The sequence below is a fragment of the Equus asinus genome, chromosome 23 (genome assembly GCF_041296235.1).
Source record: "Equus asinus isolate D_3611 breed Donkey chromosome 23, EquAss-T2T_v2, whole genome shotgun sequence".
NCBI lineage: Eukaryota > Metazoa > Chordata > Mammalia > Perissodactyla > Equidae > Equus > Equus asinus.
This window is the reverse complement of record NC_091812.1, coordinates 35,173,734-35,195,122: the sequence shown is the minus strand read 5'-3', so window position 1 is coordinate 35,195,122 and position 21,389 is coordinate 35,173,734. Positions and strand designations below refer to the sequence as shown.

The 21,389-nt window shown below is 42.0% G+C and overlaps 1 protein-coding gene across 3 annotated transcripts in view; it reads right to left on the bottom strand.

The window, feature by feature from the left end:
* DOCK8 (dedicator of cytokinesis 8) overlaps positions 1-21,389 on the bottom strand; it is a 200,742-nt gene that overhangs the window by 13,499 nt on the left and 165,854 nt on the right. For all 3 annotated transcript variants that reach the window (XM_014846768.3, XM_044757028.2, XM_014846769.3), the window contains 12 exons: positions 20,513-20,609; positions 19,015-19,149; positions 17,710-17,862; positions 16,479-16,637; positions 15,775-15,875; positions 14,731-14,923; positions 10,037-10,180; positions 8,637-8,768; positions 8,049-8,183; positions 6,561-6,650; positions 3,047-3,283; positions 154-297 (listed from right to left, as the gene is read on the bottom strand). In XM_014846768.3, the coding sequence (XP_014702254.2) occupies positions 154-297; positions 3,047-3,283; positions 6,561-6,650; positions 8,049-8,183; positions 8,637-8,768; positions 10,037-10,180; positions 14,731-14,923; positions 15,775-15,875; positions 16,479-16,637; positions 17,710-17,862; positions 19,015-19,149; positions 20,513-20,609 (1,720 nt within the window). The remainder of the gene's footprint in view (positions 1-153; positions 298-3,046; positions 3,284-6,560; positions 6,651-8,048; positions 8,184-8,636; positions 8,769-10,036; positions 10,181-14,730; positions 14,924-15,774; positions 15,876-16,478; positions 16,638-17,709; positions 17,863-19,014; positions 19,150-20,512; positions 20,610-21,389) is intronic.

Genomic DNA, 21,389 nt, shown 5'->3' with positions numbered 1-21,389 from the left:
TCCTCTAAACCTCAAGTGTTCAGTCTAAGTTTAGGAACATCACTTGTATGCTGACCAGACTCCTCATCAACCTCCAGGAGGGAGGGCGCAGACATATAATAAAAATCAAAGTACCAAGAACCACAGGAGCTGTCACTGGCTGCTTTTGCTCACCTGATTTACAGTAGCTCCAACGCAGCCCTGCAGCACCATCTGAAGCATCTTGGCATCAGGGGGCTCCTGGTTAACGGCAACCGCTAACTGCAAGGTCTTCTTTTTCATATCTTCAATGGCAACTTCGATTGGTGTCAAAACAAACTGAACATGAGACACAAATGTAGGGAAATTATTGCGTGGTCTGATAAGCCATGGACAAACCTGGAGCTATGATGAAGAGGGCACCTGGATTTGAAGAAGCAGCTAAGGAGGCTTTCAGAGTAACTTAAAATAATCTGGATAGGTTAAGAAGGAAGGGCTTAACATTTTTTGAGAACTTATTATGTTCCAGCAACTTTACATACATTTATTATTTTCTCCTTTAAACAATGTCCACATTCTCTCCATTTTATACTCAAAGGAGGATTTGTAAGGTTAATTAAGTGCCACAAAATGACACAGGGAGTAAGTAGGGAGATCAAAATTTGATCAAAATGATGTCTACATTCAAAATCCATGTCCTTTCTACACTGTTGGTTTTCCTTTCCTATTATTGAACATATTACTCAACTTATAATTGGGAAAGCTATTGGAAGTACAGCATTCAATATTTTCTTCCATAATATTGAAGATATTCTTCCAATAATTTCTTCCACCATAAAACAAGATTTTTGGCAACATGTGTGCCTTCTCCAACTCACCGTTAAGGTGAATTCCTAGTAAATAGAATTCTTGTAAGGGTCAATCTACTAGTTGCTAAGTTCTGGTGGTTTGAGGTATGGTCCTTCCTGAATGTTATGGGTGCAGTGATGTCTCCTCAAAATTCGTATGTTGAATTCCTAACCCTCAGTCCCCCAAAATTTGACCTTATTTGAGAGAGGGTCTTCACAGAGGTAACCACATTAAAAGGAGGTCATTAGGATGAGACCTAATCCAATAGGACCTATGTCCCTATTAGAAGAGGAAATCTGGACACAGAGACATGCATAGAGGGAAGGTGGCCATCTACAAGCCAAGGAGAGAGGCCTGGAACAGATCCTTTCTTCACAGCCCTCAGAAGGAACCAACCCTGCTGACACCTTGATTTTTGACTTCTGACCTCTAGAACTGTGAGGTAATAAATTTCTGTTGTCTGGGCCCCCCAGTCTGTGGTACTTTGTTGTGGCAGCCCCAGCCAACTAATATACTGAGGTTCTCAGGGAACTACCGATGGCCAAGAAAAATTGTGAGGACTCTTACTGGGACCATGAATTTCTTTCTGTGCTATGCCTACATGTCCTAGTGTTCAAAAGTCCAAAACAATAAGAAATACAGAAGATGCCTTCTAAACCAATCTCCTCTTGACTGAGCCACTTTTCAGGCTTTCTTTGCCCTCTGTGAACCCCACTCTCTGATGTGGTTGCTCAACACTCTTGTTGATGGGACTTCTGCTCCTGCCCGATGAGGTGTGTACTCACCATAATTTATCTGTGTTTGTTCACCAACTTGATTATGCATGCTATACTTGTTATTTTAATGACCTAATCTAATTAAATAATGCATAAACTGATGAACTACAGGTGTGGAAAGAAAAGGAGTTGTTTCTATGAAAACCATGCTGAATGCTTGGGCTAGATGTCATGAAAGTGAGTTGCTATAAAGATTCCTGTCATATTAAGTGTGCGCAAGACAACTGTAAAAGGCTAGAGGCAAAAAAATAATAAAAATCCAGAAGGATTCTGCTCTCCCATTGTTTAACAAAGATCTTTAAGCTCTCATTCTGCTTTATAGAAACCAAAACTGGTAATCATGGACAATGCATTATGGGTGGGGTTTATACAAGCAAGACAATGCTAATTGTGACCAGCCAACCCAAAATCACAGAGAAGCCTGAGGCCCTATATAAAATGAATGACAAATAAATGTACATCTATGTGTTTTTTTTTTAAAAAAAATAAAATGTTTATAGTATGTCTAATTTTGAGTGACTCTGTGGCTTGGGATACTTTCTTTTTCTTTTTTTTTTTTTGGTGAGGAGGACTGGCCCTGAGCTAAGATCTGTTACCAATTTTCCTCTTCTTTTTGCTTGTGGAAGATTGTGGCTGAGTTAACATCTGTGGCAATCTTCCATTTTGTATGTGGGGTGTCACCACAGCATGGCTTGATGAACAGTGTGTAGGTTCACGCCTGGGATCCAAACCCAAAACCCCAGGCTGCCAAAGCAGAGTGTACAAATTTAACCACTACACCACAGGGCTGGCTCCTTGATATACTTTCTTGGTCAGTCTCATTACAATGGATTAGAAGTCTTGCACTCTACATAGAACCAGAGAAGAGAAAGGGATCTTTCCTGCCAATGGATAGATGAGGAAACTGAATAAAGATAAGTGGCTTGCACAAAGCCACAGGAGGAAGCTGGGACCAGAAGTCAGCTGGCCTCCTCTCTACTGTGCATGGTGCCCTTCCTCCAGTGCACCACCACCGACTCATTGGAGCTGCTCGTTTGCTGTTCCTGTCTCTAATAATTAATAACTATGCCTGTATCACCTTTTAAATATGTAAGCTTTTAAATATGTAAAAAGACAGTATAAAATATTCAAAATGTAAATACATATTTCATAAGATATATCATTAAAATATAAATATTAAAATTACGTAAATATTTTATATTAAAGATGTAACTTTAAAATATAAAATATTTACATATAAAGTAGTGCTATAAAACATGTAGCTGCCTGAACAGGATTTCTGGCACCACGAGGGTGAGAGGATAACACCTATCGCTGTATTTCAAGCGTGGCCCTTTTAGATTTTCACTCCAGTCTGCCAAGAAGGAGCATGAAGGAGGTCTGTGTGTTGCCTCGGGAGGTCACGCAGGCCCACTCATTCAATGGCGGCCTCAGTCCCCAGCTCACTCCCCTGGGGCCATCACCTCCTCCTTCTGGATGACGCTGATCCGGGTCTTGATGTAGGGGAAGGCGTGCATGGTGGTCAGGACGGTGTTCCGACGGTACTGCTCATGCAGCTCTCCCCGGGGCCGCCCCTCCAGGGTGAACGGGGTGGTGTACATGAACCTCCGCAGATTGAAATTCTTCTCAAAGTAGGTTACCCTGTCTTTCATCTCGTACTCATCAAAGTAGGGCTCCACAAAAGTGATCTGGATGTAGGCCTGAGGGGGAAAAGGCAGGGAGAGGAGGAGATGAGCTAGCCTGCAAACCACCACCCAGGACACACTGGGGAGGCGTGCTGGAACCACGAAGCAGCCCCGCCCCTCTGAGTTCACAAAAGCCACAGAAGCTGAGAGCATCAGGTGAGACTTCGCCATCAGCCGTCTGTCCTCTCCACCCCCAGGGAGAGAAAAGAGTGCGAGAAGGAGAGGTGAGTATGTCTGTGTGAAGTCAGGTCCCCTGCTCACAGAGCTAACTGATGCGACTGAAACCTGGTATGAAAGTTTGCAAACTGCTCCTCAGAAGAGACGGACTTTCCTTTTCAGAACAACCATGACCACTGCACACTTATTAGAATGGCTAAACTAAAGAACACTGACAATAACAAGTGCTGACAAGGATTAGAGCAGCGGGAACTTTCATGCATTGATGGTGGGAAGGCAAAATGGTACACCACTTGACAAAACAGCTTGGCAGTTTCTTATACAGTTAAATTACACTGACTATATGACCTGGCAATCCCCTTCTGATGTGTATACTCAAGAGAATAAAAACTTATGTTTACACAAAAACCTGTACACAAATGTCTATAGCAGCATTATTCACAATAGACAAAAACGAGAAATAGCCAAATGTCCCTCAAGTGGGGAAGGGATAAACAGATTATGGTAGATCCTTACAACAGAATACTACTCAGCAATAAAAAGCAATAAATAACAAATGCATTGTGCTAAGTGAAAGAAGCCAGACTCAAAAGGCTGTATGATTCTATTTACATATATCCTGCAAAAGGGAAAACTACCAAGACAGAATACTGTGACTATCAGGGGCTGAATGCAGAGGGAGGGAATGATGACGAAGGGGCATGGGGAAAGATTTTGGGGGTGATGGAACTCGTCTATATCTTGGTGCTGTTGGTGGTTACATGTGTTTGTCAAAACTCAAAGAACTAAACACCAAAAAAGTGAATTTTACTGCATGTACCTCATTAAAAAAATGCACACACACGTGCACACACAAACACACTATGAAGAAGGGCATTTATTAAGAAAGAAGGCCTCTTTAAAAAAAAGGGGGGGCGTGTCCTTTGGCAGAGAGGTTGAGTTTGTGGGCTCTGCTTTGGCAGCTCAGGGTTTCGCCTGTTTGGATCCTGGGCACAGACCTAGCATCACTCATCGGGTCATGCTGAGCCAGCATCCCACACAGCAGAATTAGAAGGACCTGCAACTGGAATATACAACTATGTACTGGGGGGCCTTGGGGAGAAGAAGAAGAAGAAAAAATATTGGCAACAGATGTTAGCTCAGGGCCAATCTTTAATTTAAAAAAAGAAGAAGAAGAATGACAATGACCATAGACTCTGCAGCACCCCCACCCACTGAAATGGATGGGTGAGGTCAGTGACCTCAGACCATAAGGCACTATTTAGTGTGATGAAATCTGATTGTAATTCTGGTTTCAGATTCTCATTTAAAACTCTCACAGCCTCCCTTGGGGATTTTAAAGAGGGGAAAAGAGCACCCTGTGTCAGGAACGTCCCTGGGACTCTACACAGCTGTGTACAGATCACTGTGGGCACACCGCCAATCCTATCTTTCAAGGACCTCAAACATTCCTGTCTGAAGCTCAGCTCAGCTCTTACCACAGTTACCGCTTCAAGCCTAGACTAGGGAATGTGTCTAAAGCGGGCAAGTCTTCTGAAATATGTAGGAAAACAAACTCTTAAATTTGGCCAGTTCCTCCCTTCCTTACATCATCTTCTTAATATCCTGGAGGACAGAACTGAGAGAAGAGTTTGGACTCTTCCTCTTACAGGCCTGCCAGATGGCAACTGCTCCTCTGTCCCCCAGCGCTTAATAAGACCTTGAACTTGCATTATTTTAGCAGCTCAGAAAGCTCTCTCATGAACATATCTGTCTATGAGGTGGACTGAGCAGGAAGGCATCCCCCCACGGTATAATAAAGAATATATCTACTCTTTGTCTGTTTCCTGGCACAGAGCCTCAAAAACTCTTGGAATTTCCCGAGTGATAGGACTCTCTTTGTTACTCTAATGTGGTGAATCATGCATGGTGGGTCCCTAGATAGCTTCAGGATGGGGGGGCTGGTCACCAAAAAGACCAATTATGTGATGAGAGAGTTGGGACTTTGGGCTAGCCTGGCCTTCCGGGAGGGGAAGGGGGCTGGAGACTGAGTTGAATAATGTGGCTGATGATTTCATCAGTCATGCCTACCCTGATTGATTCAACTCTGGACACCGAGGCTCAGTGGAGCTTCCTGGTAGGTGAACATATTGACCTGCTGGAGGGTGACATGCCTGGATTCCAGAATGACACGGCATAGAAGCTCTGGGCTCCTTCCCAGACCTTGCCCTACGTGTACCCTTTATCATTAAACTGTAATTGTCAGTATAGCACTTTTCTGAGTTCTGTGAGTCATTCTAGTGAGTTACGTAACCTGAAAGGTACCGTGGGAACCCCCAAATTTGCAGCTGTCTGGTCAGAAGTGTGGGTGGCTTGGGGGCCCCACTTGAGGCTGGTGTCTGAAGTGAGGGCAGTCTTGTGGGGGACTGGGCCTGCATTTTGTGGAGTGTGACACTAACTCCGGGTGGTGAGTGTCAGAACTGTATTCTACTACACCCAGTCTAGAGAGAGACAGAATACGCCTTCATGTGAAAAGTGAAGACACTGAAGGCCAAGCCTTTTCCATCCTTCCCCCAACAGCACAGCGACCCTGCACTTGGCTGGAAGGAACACCTGCAGCCTAAAGAAGGGTACCACCAAACGCTGTCGGTGAGAAGTCTGCATCTTTTAACATGTTTTAAATTGAGAGTTTAAAGTGTTTATGGAAAGGCAGTAAAGAGCAGTGATTAAGGGTATGAGGATGACAGACCTCATTTGCGTACTGGCTTTGACACTTGCACGACCTTGGAAAGTTGCTTAACCTTTCTATACCTCAGTTTTCTCATCTGTAAAATGGGAAGAACACCACCTGTTTCAAAGGACTGTTGAAGGATGAAATGAAATGATGTGTGTAAGGGGCCAAAAGGAATGCCAGGCACACAGTTGGTGTTTAATAAATGGTAGCTTCTATTATAGTTCCTGCTTCTGAGTATGGTTTCTTTAAGATCTAACCAAACAGTAGTTGAACACTAGACAAAAAAGTCTGGCTGCATTTAATAGACTTGGAGAGCCCAGACAAAGGAGGTCATCTTATGTTCTTGGGGTAGGACAAAGGGAATCAGAGCCGGATGGTTATTTTTTGCAAATTTCCCCATACCTTGTTTGGATCCAGCTTGGTTTTGTCCACAGGAGCGGAGTCTTTTATCACTTCCACAAATTCTGCACCAAAACATTGACCATAAAATCCCTAGGTGAGAGGAACCAAATGATTATAAAGGTTATTTTAATATAATGTAACTCTGTCTCTCAGAAGAGGAGTAAGTTTGGAACAAGTGTCGGGAGAATTTGCTCATTGATTATGGAAAGTTCCTCTGAGCTCATGAGGCAAGGTCAGCATTTCCTGAGACAAAAATAAAAATATAAGGAAGTCCAGCATGCAAATTGATATATGCTTCCCTATAATATGGACGCCTGCCTCTAATTCAACCAACGTCATCATATTTCCTGAAGCAGCTCCAGGGGCATGGCACTATTAACTTCTTGCTTTCTCTACCCTAGGAACTTGAAGGTCACCAGGCTTCCCATAATTTGAGAAACCACAGTGCACAGAAAGACAAAATATATACTTCTATTTCTAAGCAGAGGGAACGATAGTGGGGAACCAAGTGACGTGGTGTCAATTGCTAATTCTCCTTCTCATGAGCTGAATGACTTTGGGCAAGTCACCCAACCACCCTGGGCCATGGTTCTTTGAGTCAAGTAAGGATTCAAGTCTTACTTAGTGTGGATGGGTAGTATAAGGAGCAAGTTGGCAACAATATGTTTTAGGTTTTACAGCCATGAAAGGGCATAAATTCAAAGCAATAGCAAGAAAGCGTAAGGAATGAGTCTCCGGTTAATCACTGTCAGCAGTTCAGAGGACCCCAGTTATTCAGCCTGAGAGGGTTTCGTTTTGGTAGTATCCCTTGACTTTCCTCCTGAGTTCATAATGCTTGGCTCTTTCAATGTCTGTGTCTTTTTTTCTGTTTTCTCTATGCTGTTTCCCTTTTTCTCCTGCCTTTTCTCCAAGAACATGCTGCTCTCTTCTGCTACATTTGCTGCATTATGGATCAAATGTAAACAGCAGGTTGGATTGGGCTGCCAGCCCATGGGATGGGACACTGACTCTGATTATCCCAAGAGGGCGCTCCTTGGATCAGCAGGAGCATCTCTGTGTCAGAAGTGGGATTATTGTCCGGTGACACCAAAACAATGGCCACAGCCTTTTCTAGGGGTCATTTGGTAATTTGGCCAGATTACTTCACAGTCAAGATGATAACCTTCAAGATGAAAAACTGCTGCTAAAATTTGGAGAGGGTTATAAGAAAGCAGATGAGATTGACTGACTTGTGTATGGTCTTGAAAATAAGTATTCATGATATTATTTACAACCTTTGACAAGCATGCACAGAATCTTAGGGGAAAACTATTGAAATCTTTCTTTACCTCGTGATCTCACCTAAAACCTTCATATCATAAATGCAATGTGGAAAAATTTATATAGAGATCAATGATGAATCCAGGACTCTTCAGTTTTTTCATAATGACTCACTCTAACTTGTTTTTGTAAAGTATGCAATGTCAAGCACAGAATCACTTTTCTTACCTCTAGTCTGTGAGAAATCTCAGGAAGCTTGGTAATTGCAGGCTCTTTGTAAACAAATTCCTGCTCATCTAAATCTCCAAATTTGGATCCATAGAAACCAACGCGGAAGTAAGTTCCAAACATTCTCTTATGACCCTGATGAACAAAACAAGAAAACCTTTCCTTAGTTATATAATTCATGAGGATCCACTGGGTTGCAAAGGGCAAGAGTCTTTTATTGTTGTGTGATAAGGCATTTTATTCCTATGACTAATTTAAACAGAAATCACCCTTTTAAACATGTAATGTTTATGGGAATAAGCTTTGGAAATAATAACAAAAGGAATTCCATGAAAGCTTTCTAGGACTTCTTTTAAGTGAATTTAAAAGATTCTCACATTTCCTGGTTGTAAAGTAATTCAAGTAGCCTTCTTTCAAAGTCTGAATTCTGGTCCTCTGTCTATTCCCAGCCCGTTTCTGTTTGGTAGGTGGGAGCTACAGCAATGATGTGCTCAAGGGAAATCACTCCCTAGAGAGGAAGGAGGGCCAAGCACCACAGGGTCACCTGCTGCCAGGTAACAGGACCTATTGGCCAGGATCCCCGGCTACCTTGCTAATGATGCTGTCAAAGGCCTTCTGTAGCTTGTCATGCGTGGAAGTCAGCTTCCGGAAGTCTCGATGTGCTTCCAGGATGGGGATGACCAGTTTGTAGACCTCATTAACCGTCTCATACAATCCTCCCTTGGAAAGAGGAGTAGAAAATCAAAGAGAATTTAATCCACTGGAAACTTAAGAAGAGCAGCCAGAGTTCACTATGAGGTGGAGAATGGATTCATTTTTGGCATCACAACATTTTACAGAGCAGGAGTGATGTCTGAGCTTCTTTGGGATGGTTGTGGCATTCAAACTGAACTAGACATATGCTACATGGTCCTGTGTGATGATGATAAGTAGGGAAAAGGGTTTTCATGGAGGACAAAAGGACAGGAGATTGGCAGCAGGGACTAAGAACAAATTCATATTCAATATTTAATGTTATATAATATTTAATGTCATCAGAGGTCTCCCTGTAGCCAGATGTTTAATGTATGCCTGAAAAGAGTTAGTAGGATTCTAATTAGTTCATTTTCTCAAATTTTAGGAAAAATGAACATATACTGGACTTTTTCTAAATCCTGAAATGGAAAACAGGAAAACAAAAAAAAAAAAAGAAGAGAGAGAAAATAGTTAAAACAGTAATTAAAATACATAAGGGGTGAAGGGTGGAAACTTGGAAATGAAAAGTAGAAAAGAAGGAAAACCATAAGAGTGAAAACAAAATTGGATCAGCTAAATATAGTGAAGTGGTAAATATTTACTTGGCTTAAAATGGGAGGGAGGAGAGAGATTATCAACATGAAAACAGACAAGGGACTTTCTCCTCTGCCCTGAATCTCATTGCCTTAATCTATATATTTTTTCCTTATTAGGAGTGTTTAGACCCAGCTTAGGTTAACGAGGGGCAGCTCAGTGGTTTCCGCTCCCACATTTCTGTGAGCTGGTCCTGCTCTGTGACCATCCTGGGGATTACTTAGTTGTTAGGAAGGAAGATGCTGTCTATTTATTCCTTCCTTTCCTCCCAGTGTCTCCTCCCCAATATTTTTCTCTATGAGAGGGAAAATGAGGGAATGAGAACATGCCTCATCATTTACTGTGTAACCCTGGGCAAGCCATTTCACCTCTCTGTGGCTTAGTTTCCACCCCTATTAAATGAAAATAATACTGTGAAACTGCTGCCCAGCCAATGAGCATGAAGTCAAAACCAGAATATTGCCCTGATGAAAGGCTTTCTCATCTCTCTCAGAGAGCTGACACAATTTGCATACATCAAAGTGCTCCTGGCCCACCCCCTCCCCTGCACACCCATGCACGTGTTGTCTGAAGCGGGGCTGGCTGGGCTGTTAAGAAGGGCATTCACAGCACTGGACCAGCCGGACGTCAGAGGCCTGGGACCCGCTGTGGTCACTGACCGTGCTGAAGAGCTCCGCGGCCTGCTCCAGGAGGCCCACCAGGCCACTCTCGGTGAAGTACCGGCCGGAGCACACACCATCCTCATCAGGGGACAGGGTGTCATCAGAGACCGCTGACTCCTCCAGCACGTTGGAAGAAATATTCTGAAAGAGATCACAGGATAAGCCCAGAGAACTGGGGAATCAGTCTAACAAAAAGCACCACAAGAACCCAAAAGTAGGGATGCAGAAGCCCACGTTCAAAGATCCACACCAAGCCCGTGATTACACAAGGTCTGCAGTTCCACCCGGAAGAGGCTCTGGCTGCCATTCGTTGTGAAAGGGCGCGCTGAGCAACTGGTTTTCAAAACTCACAATGTTTTTTTTAACTATTAGGAAGGAGACTTACTCACCTCAATGTAACAACAGTCAAGTCACTTTAGTGAAATGACCTAAGGGACATCCAACAGGGGTCATGGTTTTTACAAGGCAAAGGCCAATTAGCAGTTCACCAGACTCCTTGTTTCACCAGCTGAGTGATGTTCCTGTGAAGTAGTTGCTACCACTGCCTGGACTTTCAGGTGAACAGCCATATTATGTGACAACAGCAAACGACAATGTCGTCTTTATGGAAATGTTTATGGCAATGCCGCAGTTACTGTTTTATCCCCACAACATTTTGTTTCTTTCTATAGACTTTCACTTTACATAAACCATAGGATTTAAAGTCTCTAGCAGAGAATGCAGTGGCCAGGGCCAGGGCTGGGGGAACCAAATGAGAAACCCAGGGCACAAAATTTAGGGAGGCACTCCCTCTCGGGTCTATAACTGGTGATCTTGAACTTGCTTGACCCTGAGAATGAGTGCTTCCTTAAATTCTGTGGCTTCCATGCTTCACTCGCCTCACCCCAGCTCTGGCCCTGGCAGTGACTCTCATAGTCTTGACAAGTCAAGAGTCATTTTCTTTGACCTATTTCACAGCTGTGGAAGAAATGCATATGGAGCATAAAAGAAATGGGAAACCTTCCTAGTTTATGGATTACAAACAGGTAGCACACATACCACTCCTTCCTACTCCTGCACTCATGGCAGGCATAACTAACCAATAAAGCTTGGATATAGTTTCAAAATTCTTCTTAGTATAGTACTCTAGTCAGCCACTACCAATCAACCACAGTCAACTTGTGAAGGAAAATCTGTCTGCCTCCTGGCCTGGCTGGATCAAGATCAAGTGAATCAACCTTAGCATCAAGGAAGAGAGAGTTGTCACAGTCCTATATCTTCACATCCAATATTGCAAAGCAGTTTTAGGAATATAGGAGGCTCTCAGAATCTTTTGTGGCCAGTCTTTCTTCCAAACCTGGTCTTTCTATTATGATGTTTCTGAACTGGAGATAACAGACAGTGCAAGAGCTTCAGTTAGAAGAATCCAATAACCCAAGAAATAAATACTATTAGAATTGTATGCAATTTTCTACACGTAGAGGAACACATTGAAGTTATGTAGCCTTCTTAGCTGTAGTTAGAGGAAAAAGATCCTGGGCAGACTTTCCTGGCTTCAGAATTAGGGAGGTAAAACTAACAGCAATATCTGAGAATGTAGCCATATCTACATTTGTGGAATAAATATTGTACTCTGGGGCATAGAATTTCAACGATCTCAGTTCCTTGGAATTCAGTGGCCTCAAAGTTATTTTCCTTGCACTGATTTATTTATCTCCAGTTTGTAATTCTTTTCCAAAAATTCAATGTTATTGGAACAGAACAAGGTTGAACACTAAAGCACACAGCATTTAAGAAATCAATACTGGACATCTGTTGTTAATGCTGCCCAGAATTCCTTCATCTTTCTACAAAGTAAGGCCTCCTGGGGAACCATCCATAACTCCAAGTGTGGACCTCAACTGTGGCCCAGCTAATCAGAGCATTGCATTTCTCTGGCCATTATGATTGGTTCAGGGATGATCACATGATCCCATCAGAACCAATAAGATGCACTGAGACTTTCTCTGCAACTGCTAGAAATGAGGCATCTCTCTATTCTCCTAAAGTTGAATCTGGGAATATGTAAACCTAAATATTTCTCAGTGAATGTGGAAGCCTGTGAGGAACGAAGCTAACATAACAGAAGGCAGAGACAGGAAGTGATGACGACACCGAGGTCTGATGACATTGTTTGGACCCCTAGGTCCAGTTTGGCAGGTGCTACTCCAGGCTCACCTCCTTCATGCAAGCTCATAAATTCACTTTTACCTGAGGTCAGTCTGGGTTAGGTATTCTGTCACTTGCAAGTATATATTTCCAAAAAGATCTGGCTCATAAGCATCAACATAATGTGGCTTCTCTTCTGCAGCTGAGGACACCTAACTCGCCATGTTCTGTGTGTCATGATGACCTCACACTTCACAGTTCCTTCTCTTTCCCTTTCCCCTTCCTCATCCTTCTGACCCAGGCTGGGTCGCATTACAAACACTCACAGTATCTTGTGCCTTTTTATTATAGCATTTATCATAAATGAAATTGAATAAGGAATAGAATAATTAATTATATGACATCACTCTCCCTGGCTAGAATGTAGAGGTCATGAGGACAGAATAAACGCTCAATAAATATCATCTAAAAGAATGAATAAATGGATATAAATATATGAAAAAATAGAGCTATGTGCCTCCAGATGGGAACAATGTGGAGTCTTCCTGTTGGCTCTAGAATAACTATTCTATCTCACCTTGGCATGACTTATTATGAGCAAATCAATTGAATTCTAGGTGAAATTAGAATTTTCAAGTTTACCAAGAATGAAAGTCAATAATGAAATGCCATTAATAGATAAAATAAATATAAATATAGTACTTATAGTAAACATATTACAAATAAAATATAGTAACTTGGAAAAAGTCATAAAAGAATGCTAAGAAATAGTTCAGTTAATGAAACAAAAAAAGAAGATTCAACATTAAGTGATAAACCTAAAGATTTTCTGGGAATTTAAAGAGTAGCACTTACAAAATTGATCCTTGATAATATCAAATGGACAAAATAAGTTCGATAAAAGAAGCAGATACATTTAAAATGATTTTTATAACTTTCTTTACTTTTATGAGGTTCAAAATCAGATGTGATATTTTTATGCTTTTTGGATAAGAGTTTCATTTTGGCTTTTATAACAAACATTTCTGAATTGAGAATAAAATTTATTTGCTGAGAATGAAGTGATAGAATAAATATTGTTGTTACTGAAGACCATAAGAGAGGAGGAGTTAATAATATGAGCAATACCCAGCTTGGCAGGTAAATAGTATTTTAGGAAATCAGAAGCTCCTGGCCCCACCAGTAACAGTTGAGTGGCTTATTCTCTAAGCCTGGGAAAGCTACTTTGAATTGTCTTCTCTTTCTGGTTCACACAGCATCACAAAACTGTGTCAAAAGACAATAATAAGAACAAACCCTTTTATAAGGTCAGTCATGTAAATTCAAACAAGAATAATACAAACACTTGTAAATGACTTTGCAAGTCTGGCTTGAAAAGGGCTCTATATTGGACTGTATTTTCAAGGTTTCAGGGATGGTCATTTCTACAGGTTATGTCTCTTTAAAAAAAGTATTCATAGGGGCTGGTCTGTGGCTGAATGGTTGAGTTCCCAGGCTCTGCTTTGGTGGCCCAGGGTTCACCTGTTTGGATCCTGGGCGCAGACCTAGCACTGCTCATCAGGCCATGCTGAGGTGGCGTCCCACACAGCACAACCAGAAGGACCTACAACTAGAATATACAACTAGGTACTGGGGGGTTTTGGGGAGAAGAAGAAAAAAACAAAAAAAGATTGGCAACAGATGTTAGCTCAGGTGCCAATCTTAAAAAAAAAAAGTACCATAAAACTTTCATTTTCTCTAAAGATTGTATTAAACTAGTCAACAAAAACAGTCCAAGTGGCCACTGAGCATCCTGGCCTAAGCCAACTTTCAGGCCTGGCAGACAATTTCCCTTTGCTAACTATGGGTCATATTTAGCTTATCCTAAGAAAGTATTGATTCAGCTGCTTTTTTCCCTTCCCAGGTCAGTGTGGTTCTTGATTCCAGATTAGAGAGTGGGATACTACAGAGCTGGGGAGTGTAATCAAAGGAACAGACCACGAGGGAAATCATTTCTCCCATGTTTGGAAAATACTTTCACGGTTGTCAGTACACCTGTCAACTTCAAGTCTTTGAGAAAGAGTTTAAATGACCTTAGAAAAATTGCCCTCTCAGTTTCTTTACCTGTGAAATGGGAGTAATAATACCTTCCCTATCTGCCTGCTTCACTGGTTGATGGGGAAAGTCAAATGACGTCATGGATGTGAAAGTGTTTGGGAATATCTAAAGTGCCTATCGACTCTACATTTATTGTAAACAATAATTAAAAAGAAAACAAACCAAGAAAATAAACTACAAGAAGAGGCAAATATAATGAATACACTAACGCAGATTCTTTCAACGTTGGCACCCTTGGCATTTGGGACCAGACAATCCTCTGTAGTGGGAGCTGTCCTATGCATTGTAGAATGTTTAGCAGCATCCCTGGCTTATATCTATCAGATGCCAGCAGCATCCCCTCCCACCCCCAGTTGTAACAACCAAAAATGTCTCCAGAGATTATAAAATGCCCCTTGCAGTGGGGGGCAAAATTGCCCCCAGTCGAGAACCACTGCTCTAAAGGAAAAACTGAACTTGTCCCCAACCTGAAAGCTGACACTGCCCACGGGCAGGTAGCTGTGGTCCTCCAGCATGCTCAGATATTCGGCCACTAAGGCAGCCGCGTGCACCAGGCACATGGCGGCCTCTGTGTAGCACTTCTTCTTGGTGTGTTTCTCTGCCATGTTCTGGAGCCAGGTCAGCCGCAGGTCAGGAGAGGTCTGGTAACTCTTGGCAATTCTGAAGACAGATTGAGAAAATTTCAAGGACAAATGGTTAATAACACTATTTGTGTATGGCCACTTGTTTTTCTAAAAATTTTTTCTCCCTGAGGGTTTTGCCTACGTGTTCAGAAAACGAGAGAAAAGGCAAATATTTATCAGTTCAGCTGTTTTAGTCTTATGTCTAGGGTGTGCTGGATGCCAAGAAATAACATTTAGTTTAAGCTTTACAGGGAAAAAAAGACCTGACAAAATGATTTCTATTTTAATAGATCTTTAGTAATTTTCTTCCTTTCCTTTCCCTCAAAATAACAGAAGACAAAAGTACTACCCTTCTTATGACATCATATCAGAACAAGAAGTGGAAGACAGAGTTATAAAATAGGTATCTCACTTTCTTTCTTTTTTTTGGTGAGGAAGATTCACCCTAATCTAATATCCCTTGCCAATCTTCCTCTTTTTTTTTTTTTTGCTTGAGGAAGATTCACCCCGAGCTAACATCTGTGCCGTCTTCCTCTGCGTTGTATGTGGGATGCCACCACAGCATGGCTGATGAGTGGAGAAGGTCCGTGCCCGGAATCAGAACCTGTGAACCTGGACCACCAAGTGGAGTGCATGGAACTATAACCACTAGGCCACAGGGACGGCCCCAAGCTATCTCACTTTAAATTAGGGATATCTTTCTGAAAACTTGTACATGAACCAACTTACTCTGAATAACTCATTTCCACCAATTTCTATATACAGTTTTGGATGCCGTCCAAAACAGTGTGCCCACACTGTCTGTGATAATTACATTAATAAGACCTCCACAGTGGCAAACCCTAGACCTTCAAGTGATACCCTGTTGGTTGCATCAGAAAAGTTTACCTGTACATGAGATCCATAAGCATCTCAGGATCTTCCTGAAATTCCCTCATTTTCACTGTGTCATATAAGATGCTATTCAGATTGCAGAGAAGTTCTTCCACCTGCAAAAGAGCGTATGCCCCCAAACAAGTTGGTTGTAGTCCACGGGAATGAGTTAGGATTGCACTGAAACTTCAAGGGGCCACCATGGACTGGCTTGGCTGCAAGGAGAGGTGTGGCAGGTAGAGGGCAGTCTACGTGGTCTTCGCCTTTGCAGATCCAGGCACCTCTGAGGCCCAGATGTGAGTTGGCCCTTGGGATCCATGAATTAGCCCTGAATCTTTATAGTGTCTTCCCTCTCCAAAACCTTTTTGTTTAAATTACTGTGAACTAGTGTCAGTTATTTGCAACCTGAAAAGCCCTAAACTGTACTCTTGGAACATCAGGGCTTTTTATATCAAGTAGGAGGCAGCTTAGGACCTCCACTGATGTTCCATATAATATACACGATAATATATTATATAATTATATATCAGAATTTTATATATAAATATAAATTCCATATATTAATATAATTTATAGAATATATAACCACGTATGTAAATTGTTATACATTTTATCTATAATTATCTAGTATTATACATATACACATATATATGCGTATACATACAAGTTTATAATTGATCCCAAACCCATGCATGAGACAAGGGTGCTCTTCAGTCTACCTGGGTGGGGAAAGGAGTGGATTGCATGGCGGTGTCCTCTTCTGCATAGGCCAAAATCGTCCTCAAGGACCTTCTCAGGTGCTCCTCATTAAAGTCTGGTGCTTTGCCCACTAAAGATGCCAGAGACATGGTTACTTGCATCTTCACTCTTGCAAAGTTCTGCGTCAGGAAAAAAAGAAGAAGGAACAAATAAGAGGCACTCAGCTAGTAGACAATTGAAGGCAGTAGCGCCAGAACACCAATAACTCTCCAACATTTCTTTTACCCAGTCTCAATTATTTCTTTTCTCTCAATGAAATATGAGCTAAACTTTGCACAAGATTCATACTGTTGTTTAAATGGTTTAAATGGATATTGCTCTGACATAAATCTGTCAACTCTTTAAATTTTCATTGAGGATTGGGCTGCAGCCATGCTGCACGGCTGGAAGGTTCCTACAAAGCTGAGTCACAGGATGTCTCCTTTGGTGCTAAGACTCCTCTTCTTGGGACTTTACATAAACTGCAAAGAGGAATAGGATCTCCATGGCCAGGATTTCTGAGATCTTGGACTACAGGCGGGCAGTGACTTTGTTTCTCCTTTCCTTTCAGGCCCCTGGAAAAATATAGCTATCCTAAGTCCTCTGAGGAATGTCCTAAAAACTTTTAAATAGTTATGCCTGAGACATTCTGAGGACCCTGTCTTTCTTCCATGGGCCAATTAATCCTTTAATACGACTTGAGCATGCTCATGAACATGACCACAAATGTAAACTCCAAAAGAACACACCAAAGCCTAGAAAAACTAAAGCAGAGGCTGACTGTCCTGCAATAAATGAACTCCAAAAGGCTTCTAAGCCTCGATTAGAACTCAGGTCTAGATGAGACTGATTATTTCAAATTCTTTGCCACCAGCCATTCTAGCACAAGTCAATCAGAATTTAGAAACAGGACAAACCCTTCTGAATTCTTAACTTGCCTGTTGTATTTTTCCCCACAGATGACAACTTTTAATCTACATATATTTATTCATTTTTTTTACTGAAACGTGGACGGAAACCACTGTGTTCATCAGTCTTGATATTCACTTTTGGATGCAAATTCAAACAAAACCTGCTATCCATCTACATGCTCAACTGTTCCCTTCACACAGGACAGACGTAAACTGCAATGCTGCAACCTTCTCCTCAACCAATGCTTTGCATTGACTTTCTCTGTTGATTCTGGGTCACCCAACTGGTCTGAGCTCTTACACTGGTGGCCCCAAAGCTGAATCTCATGAGGAGGTAGAGGGTGGCACAGGCTTGGCTCCGGGTGACGTCCATGCTGCTGCTGCAATGGTGCAGCACGCGCTGACACAGGTCCGCACATTGCTCCACTTCCTCCTCAAACAGCAAGTCGCCAAACTAGGAGAGACACAAGGAGTCATCAGGCATCACTTGGCACTTTCATACGCTTTCTGGACTGGATGCCTGTTGAATTATGTAAATGTCTGCTTGGATAAGCAAAAAGCCCAGAAGAGTTAATGCACTGCTTCATAAAGATAATGAGCTACTTGAGTCAGAAGATGGATGGAAGCAACAGAGTAGATTTAATTATGAACCACCAAGATCTGGGCTGCATAATTAACCGCATTGTTAGCCAGGTTGCATTCACCGACAAAGTCACAACTCTGAAGGAATTATTCTGAGTTTACTGGGTTCCCTGGAAATTACTGGTGAGTGAGAAAGAGAAAGTGATCCTGATAGGGGAGAGCGGAAGAATTCCACTTTCTCGGCGTGAAGATCCCATGTAGAAGGCACCAACTGAGATGTTTAACAAAGGGGGAGACAGTAATCTGCATGAGACCATTTTATCTGAGGAAAATCTATATTCTTCAGGCTACGAGAAATTCATTTCTAAACCTTCTGGCATTTTATGACATGACATTTTGTAAGGCTTACTAGAGGGAGTTGTGTAGGACTTTAATCTCACTCAGATGAGGTATGAAAGAAAAATGGTGAAAGGCAAAGTTGCTCAATTAATTTTTGCTCTCATGTCTCCAGTGAGTAGCCATTCCAAATTTCTATAGTTCAGCCCACCTTTCAAGTGTGAGAGCCACTGTTTTTCCTCTCCAGGGTGAGTTCCCACAGACGAGCAATGCGTGTACTTTCCTCCCAGGGATACTTAAGACTTTGACCACGATGTCACTTTTTTTTTTTTTTCCTGAGGAAGATTAGCCCTAAGCTAACATCTGCCAATCCTCCTCTTTTTTCTGAGGAAGACTTGCCCTGAGCTAACATCCGTGCCCATCTTCCTCTACTTTATATGTGGGACACCTACCACAGCATGGCTTGCCACGTAGTGCCATGTCTGTACCCAGGATCCGAACCAGTGAACCCCGGGCCCCCAAAGTGGAACATGCACACTTAACCGCTGTGCCTCCAGGCTGGCCCCGATCACGATGTCACTTAATACAGTTCTCTACAAGTTTTGGTGCATTTGGAGAGAGAAATGTGAACCTAGAAGAGGATCTTAACCCTTAATTAAGAGTAAGAAAACAAGCATCCCATGTTTACCTTGGCGATGAGAGCACGGAGTGTCGCAAAGCAATGAGTCAGGTAGGTGGTGCTCTGATCACAGCTCAGAGAATTCACCAGGACCCTTAGAACACCTCCCAGCAGGCTGTCTTTACAGTCCAGAGCTGAGGTTGCCTGGAGGAATGGAAGAACAGCATCATTGATTCCCTATGCTGTGCCAGGGAACTGAGAGGTGAAGACCCAAGTAGACACTTTCGACAATTGGCACAGTGATGCTGATGTCCCATCTCTCTTGGTCTAAGATCTTAAGGGATTGATAACCCACCACACATATCATCCAACTATGAGAGCTGAGGACCCATTTCCGGATGACTTTAGTCCAAAACTCCCCACTGATTTGAAATTTATGCCTATTCCGTGCTGCTAAACTAACTTATAAGGCACACCTTCCCCCATTCTGGGCAGAATGTTCTTTCTTTGTATAGAAGGCACAGCTTCCCTTGTGGGCTTCAATACACAATTGTGGGCTTCCCAGTTCAAGAGGGGCTGCTTGGTGGCAGTGATGTTTCTAAATAGAAGCTTATTTATCAGAGACAGCAAGATTAACACCACCAGAAATAATGACAAATAAATGTCAGCTTTCTTGGAAAACTGCAAATACATTTTCAGGGTGTTAAGTACATAGCACTCAAAGCAGTGTTGTATAAAGATAAATCAATGTGATGCCACATATTTAACTTATCAAAGATACCACAGACTTTTTTGTCTTTATTTTTGTACAGTAATTACTTTGACTTTAGACAACTTAAAAGTCGGATATCTAAGGTTCCACTGTGTTTCAAAAATATTTCTTCTTCTAGACCTAAAAAGCAATACCAGATCTACTCTAATAAATGATTTCTCATTGGAAACATGAAAGGACTCATTTTTCAGGTTAATTAAAAACCCATTATCACCTAGGGAATTTCTGGAAACATTCACTTAGAAGATGAAATTAGTATGGTGAATTGGATTACTGCAAAGTTCACAGTGGAATTGTGCTTTTCTAAAACAGGGATGGCAAATTCATGGTACAAATGACTTTCCCCCACTAATTTCTGTCCAAAACAGACACACTCTTTTTTACGTAGTCCAGTCACAATCCTAGCTCCCGTGCAAGACATCAACCGTAATTCTAAAGAGTTGACCCATCAAAAAACCCCAGCTACCATCCCTATTCTAGATCCTGAACTATCAGCCCACCATCCACATCGTAAATGTGGTACACACTCAGGCAGATTTAACTATGATGGTCAGCTTGTCAAGCAGCTGACTCTTTCCAAGAGAACAGCACGTCCAAGAAGCCGGAAGAATGTTCGGTATCTCTGGAATTTGTAAGGTAGACACTACTGTAAACAGTAAACTGCCCAACTTCATTTTTTAAAAAAAGTCATTTTGGGATCATGTTTCTTTCTTTTACAAGTTTCTATAAAGAATTCTTTATTAAATTCCAATAAACATATTCAAGTTGAATAGATCAGGTGTTTGTTGTCCTCACCTGGATTATGTTTTCCTGCATATCCAGGATGATTAAATTTGCTTCCGTGGCCAGATTGCCACTGATTAAGGCTTCTTGATCTAATTCTGCCTTTGTTCTAAGAAACAAAAAGACGAGGTCACAGTAAAGTGCATGCCAAACCTAGCCATACCCCAATGATGGCACTCTACGAAAAAGGCATAAAGGAATCGTCTGAATAGTCAATCTTGAAGTGAATACAAAGCAGCTGGCTACAGGTAACTAAGGAGTGCAGGGGCCTTTTTATCATTAGTATCTGGCTAAAAGATTTTCTAGGTAAAGTCTCCAGGCCATCCTCATCCCCATTATTACGAATAATGATGACAATTATAAAAATAACAAAATGGGTAGAAAAGCAATTATTGGTTACAATTAGGCTAGCCAATCAGATTGCTGTGTAAAGCCTCAGGGCCATTCCTGCATTTCATGCATGAGAACTATCTCTAGATCTGAGCCAAGGGAAGCTTCTGCAACAAGCTGGAGGGAGGGAGACTCCGTGGGACGTGAATTTGGCAAATAGTGATGCTGCTGGATTAGGAAAGGGTGATGTTCCAGAACTGGGTCAGAGAACAGTCAGTCTGTTGACTCCCTGAAGACCGCCTTGGGGTTGCACAGTCAAGTGTGGGCCTTTTGTCCTTTTCCAATGGGAAGCAAGGTTGCGTTCCTGTGGGGCAGGCCTCCTAACATCCTGCTGGACGCTACCGGTTATTACCCACTAGGGAATGCGAAATTGTCTGGTGCTACTTCTCTATTAGGTATCATTTTAAGGCATCAGATCATTTCATGCACCAGTTCCTCCATTTTCATAAAATCCAAGGGAAGCTGGAAATGGATATTTTATATCATCTAAATTTAGTTG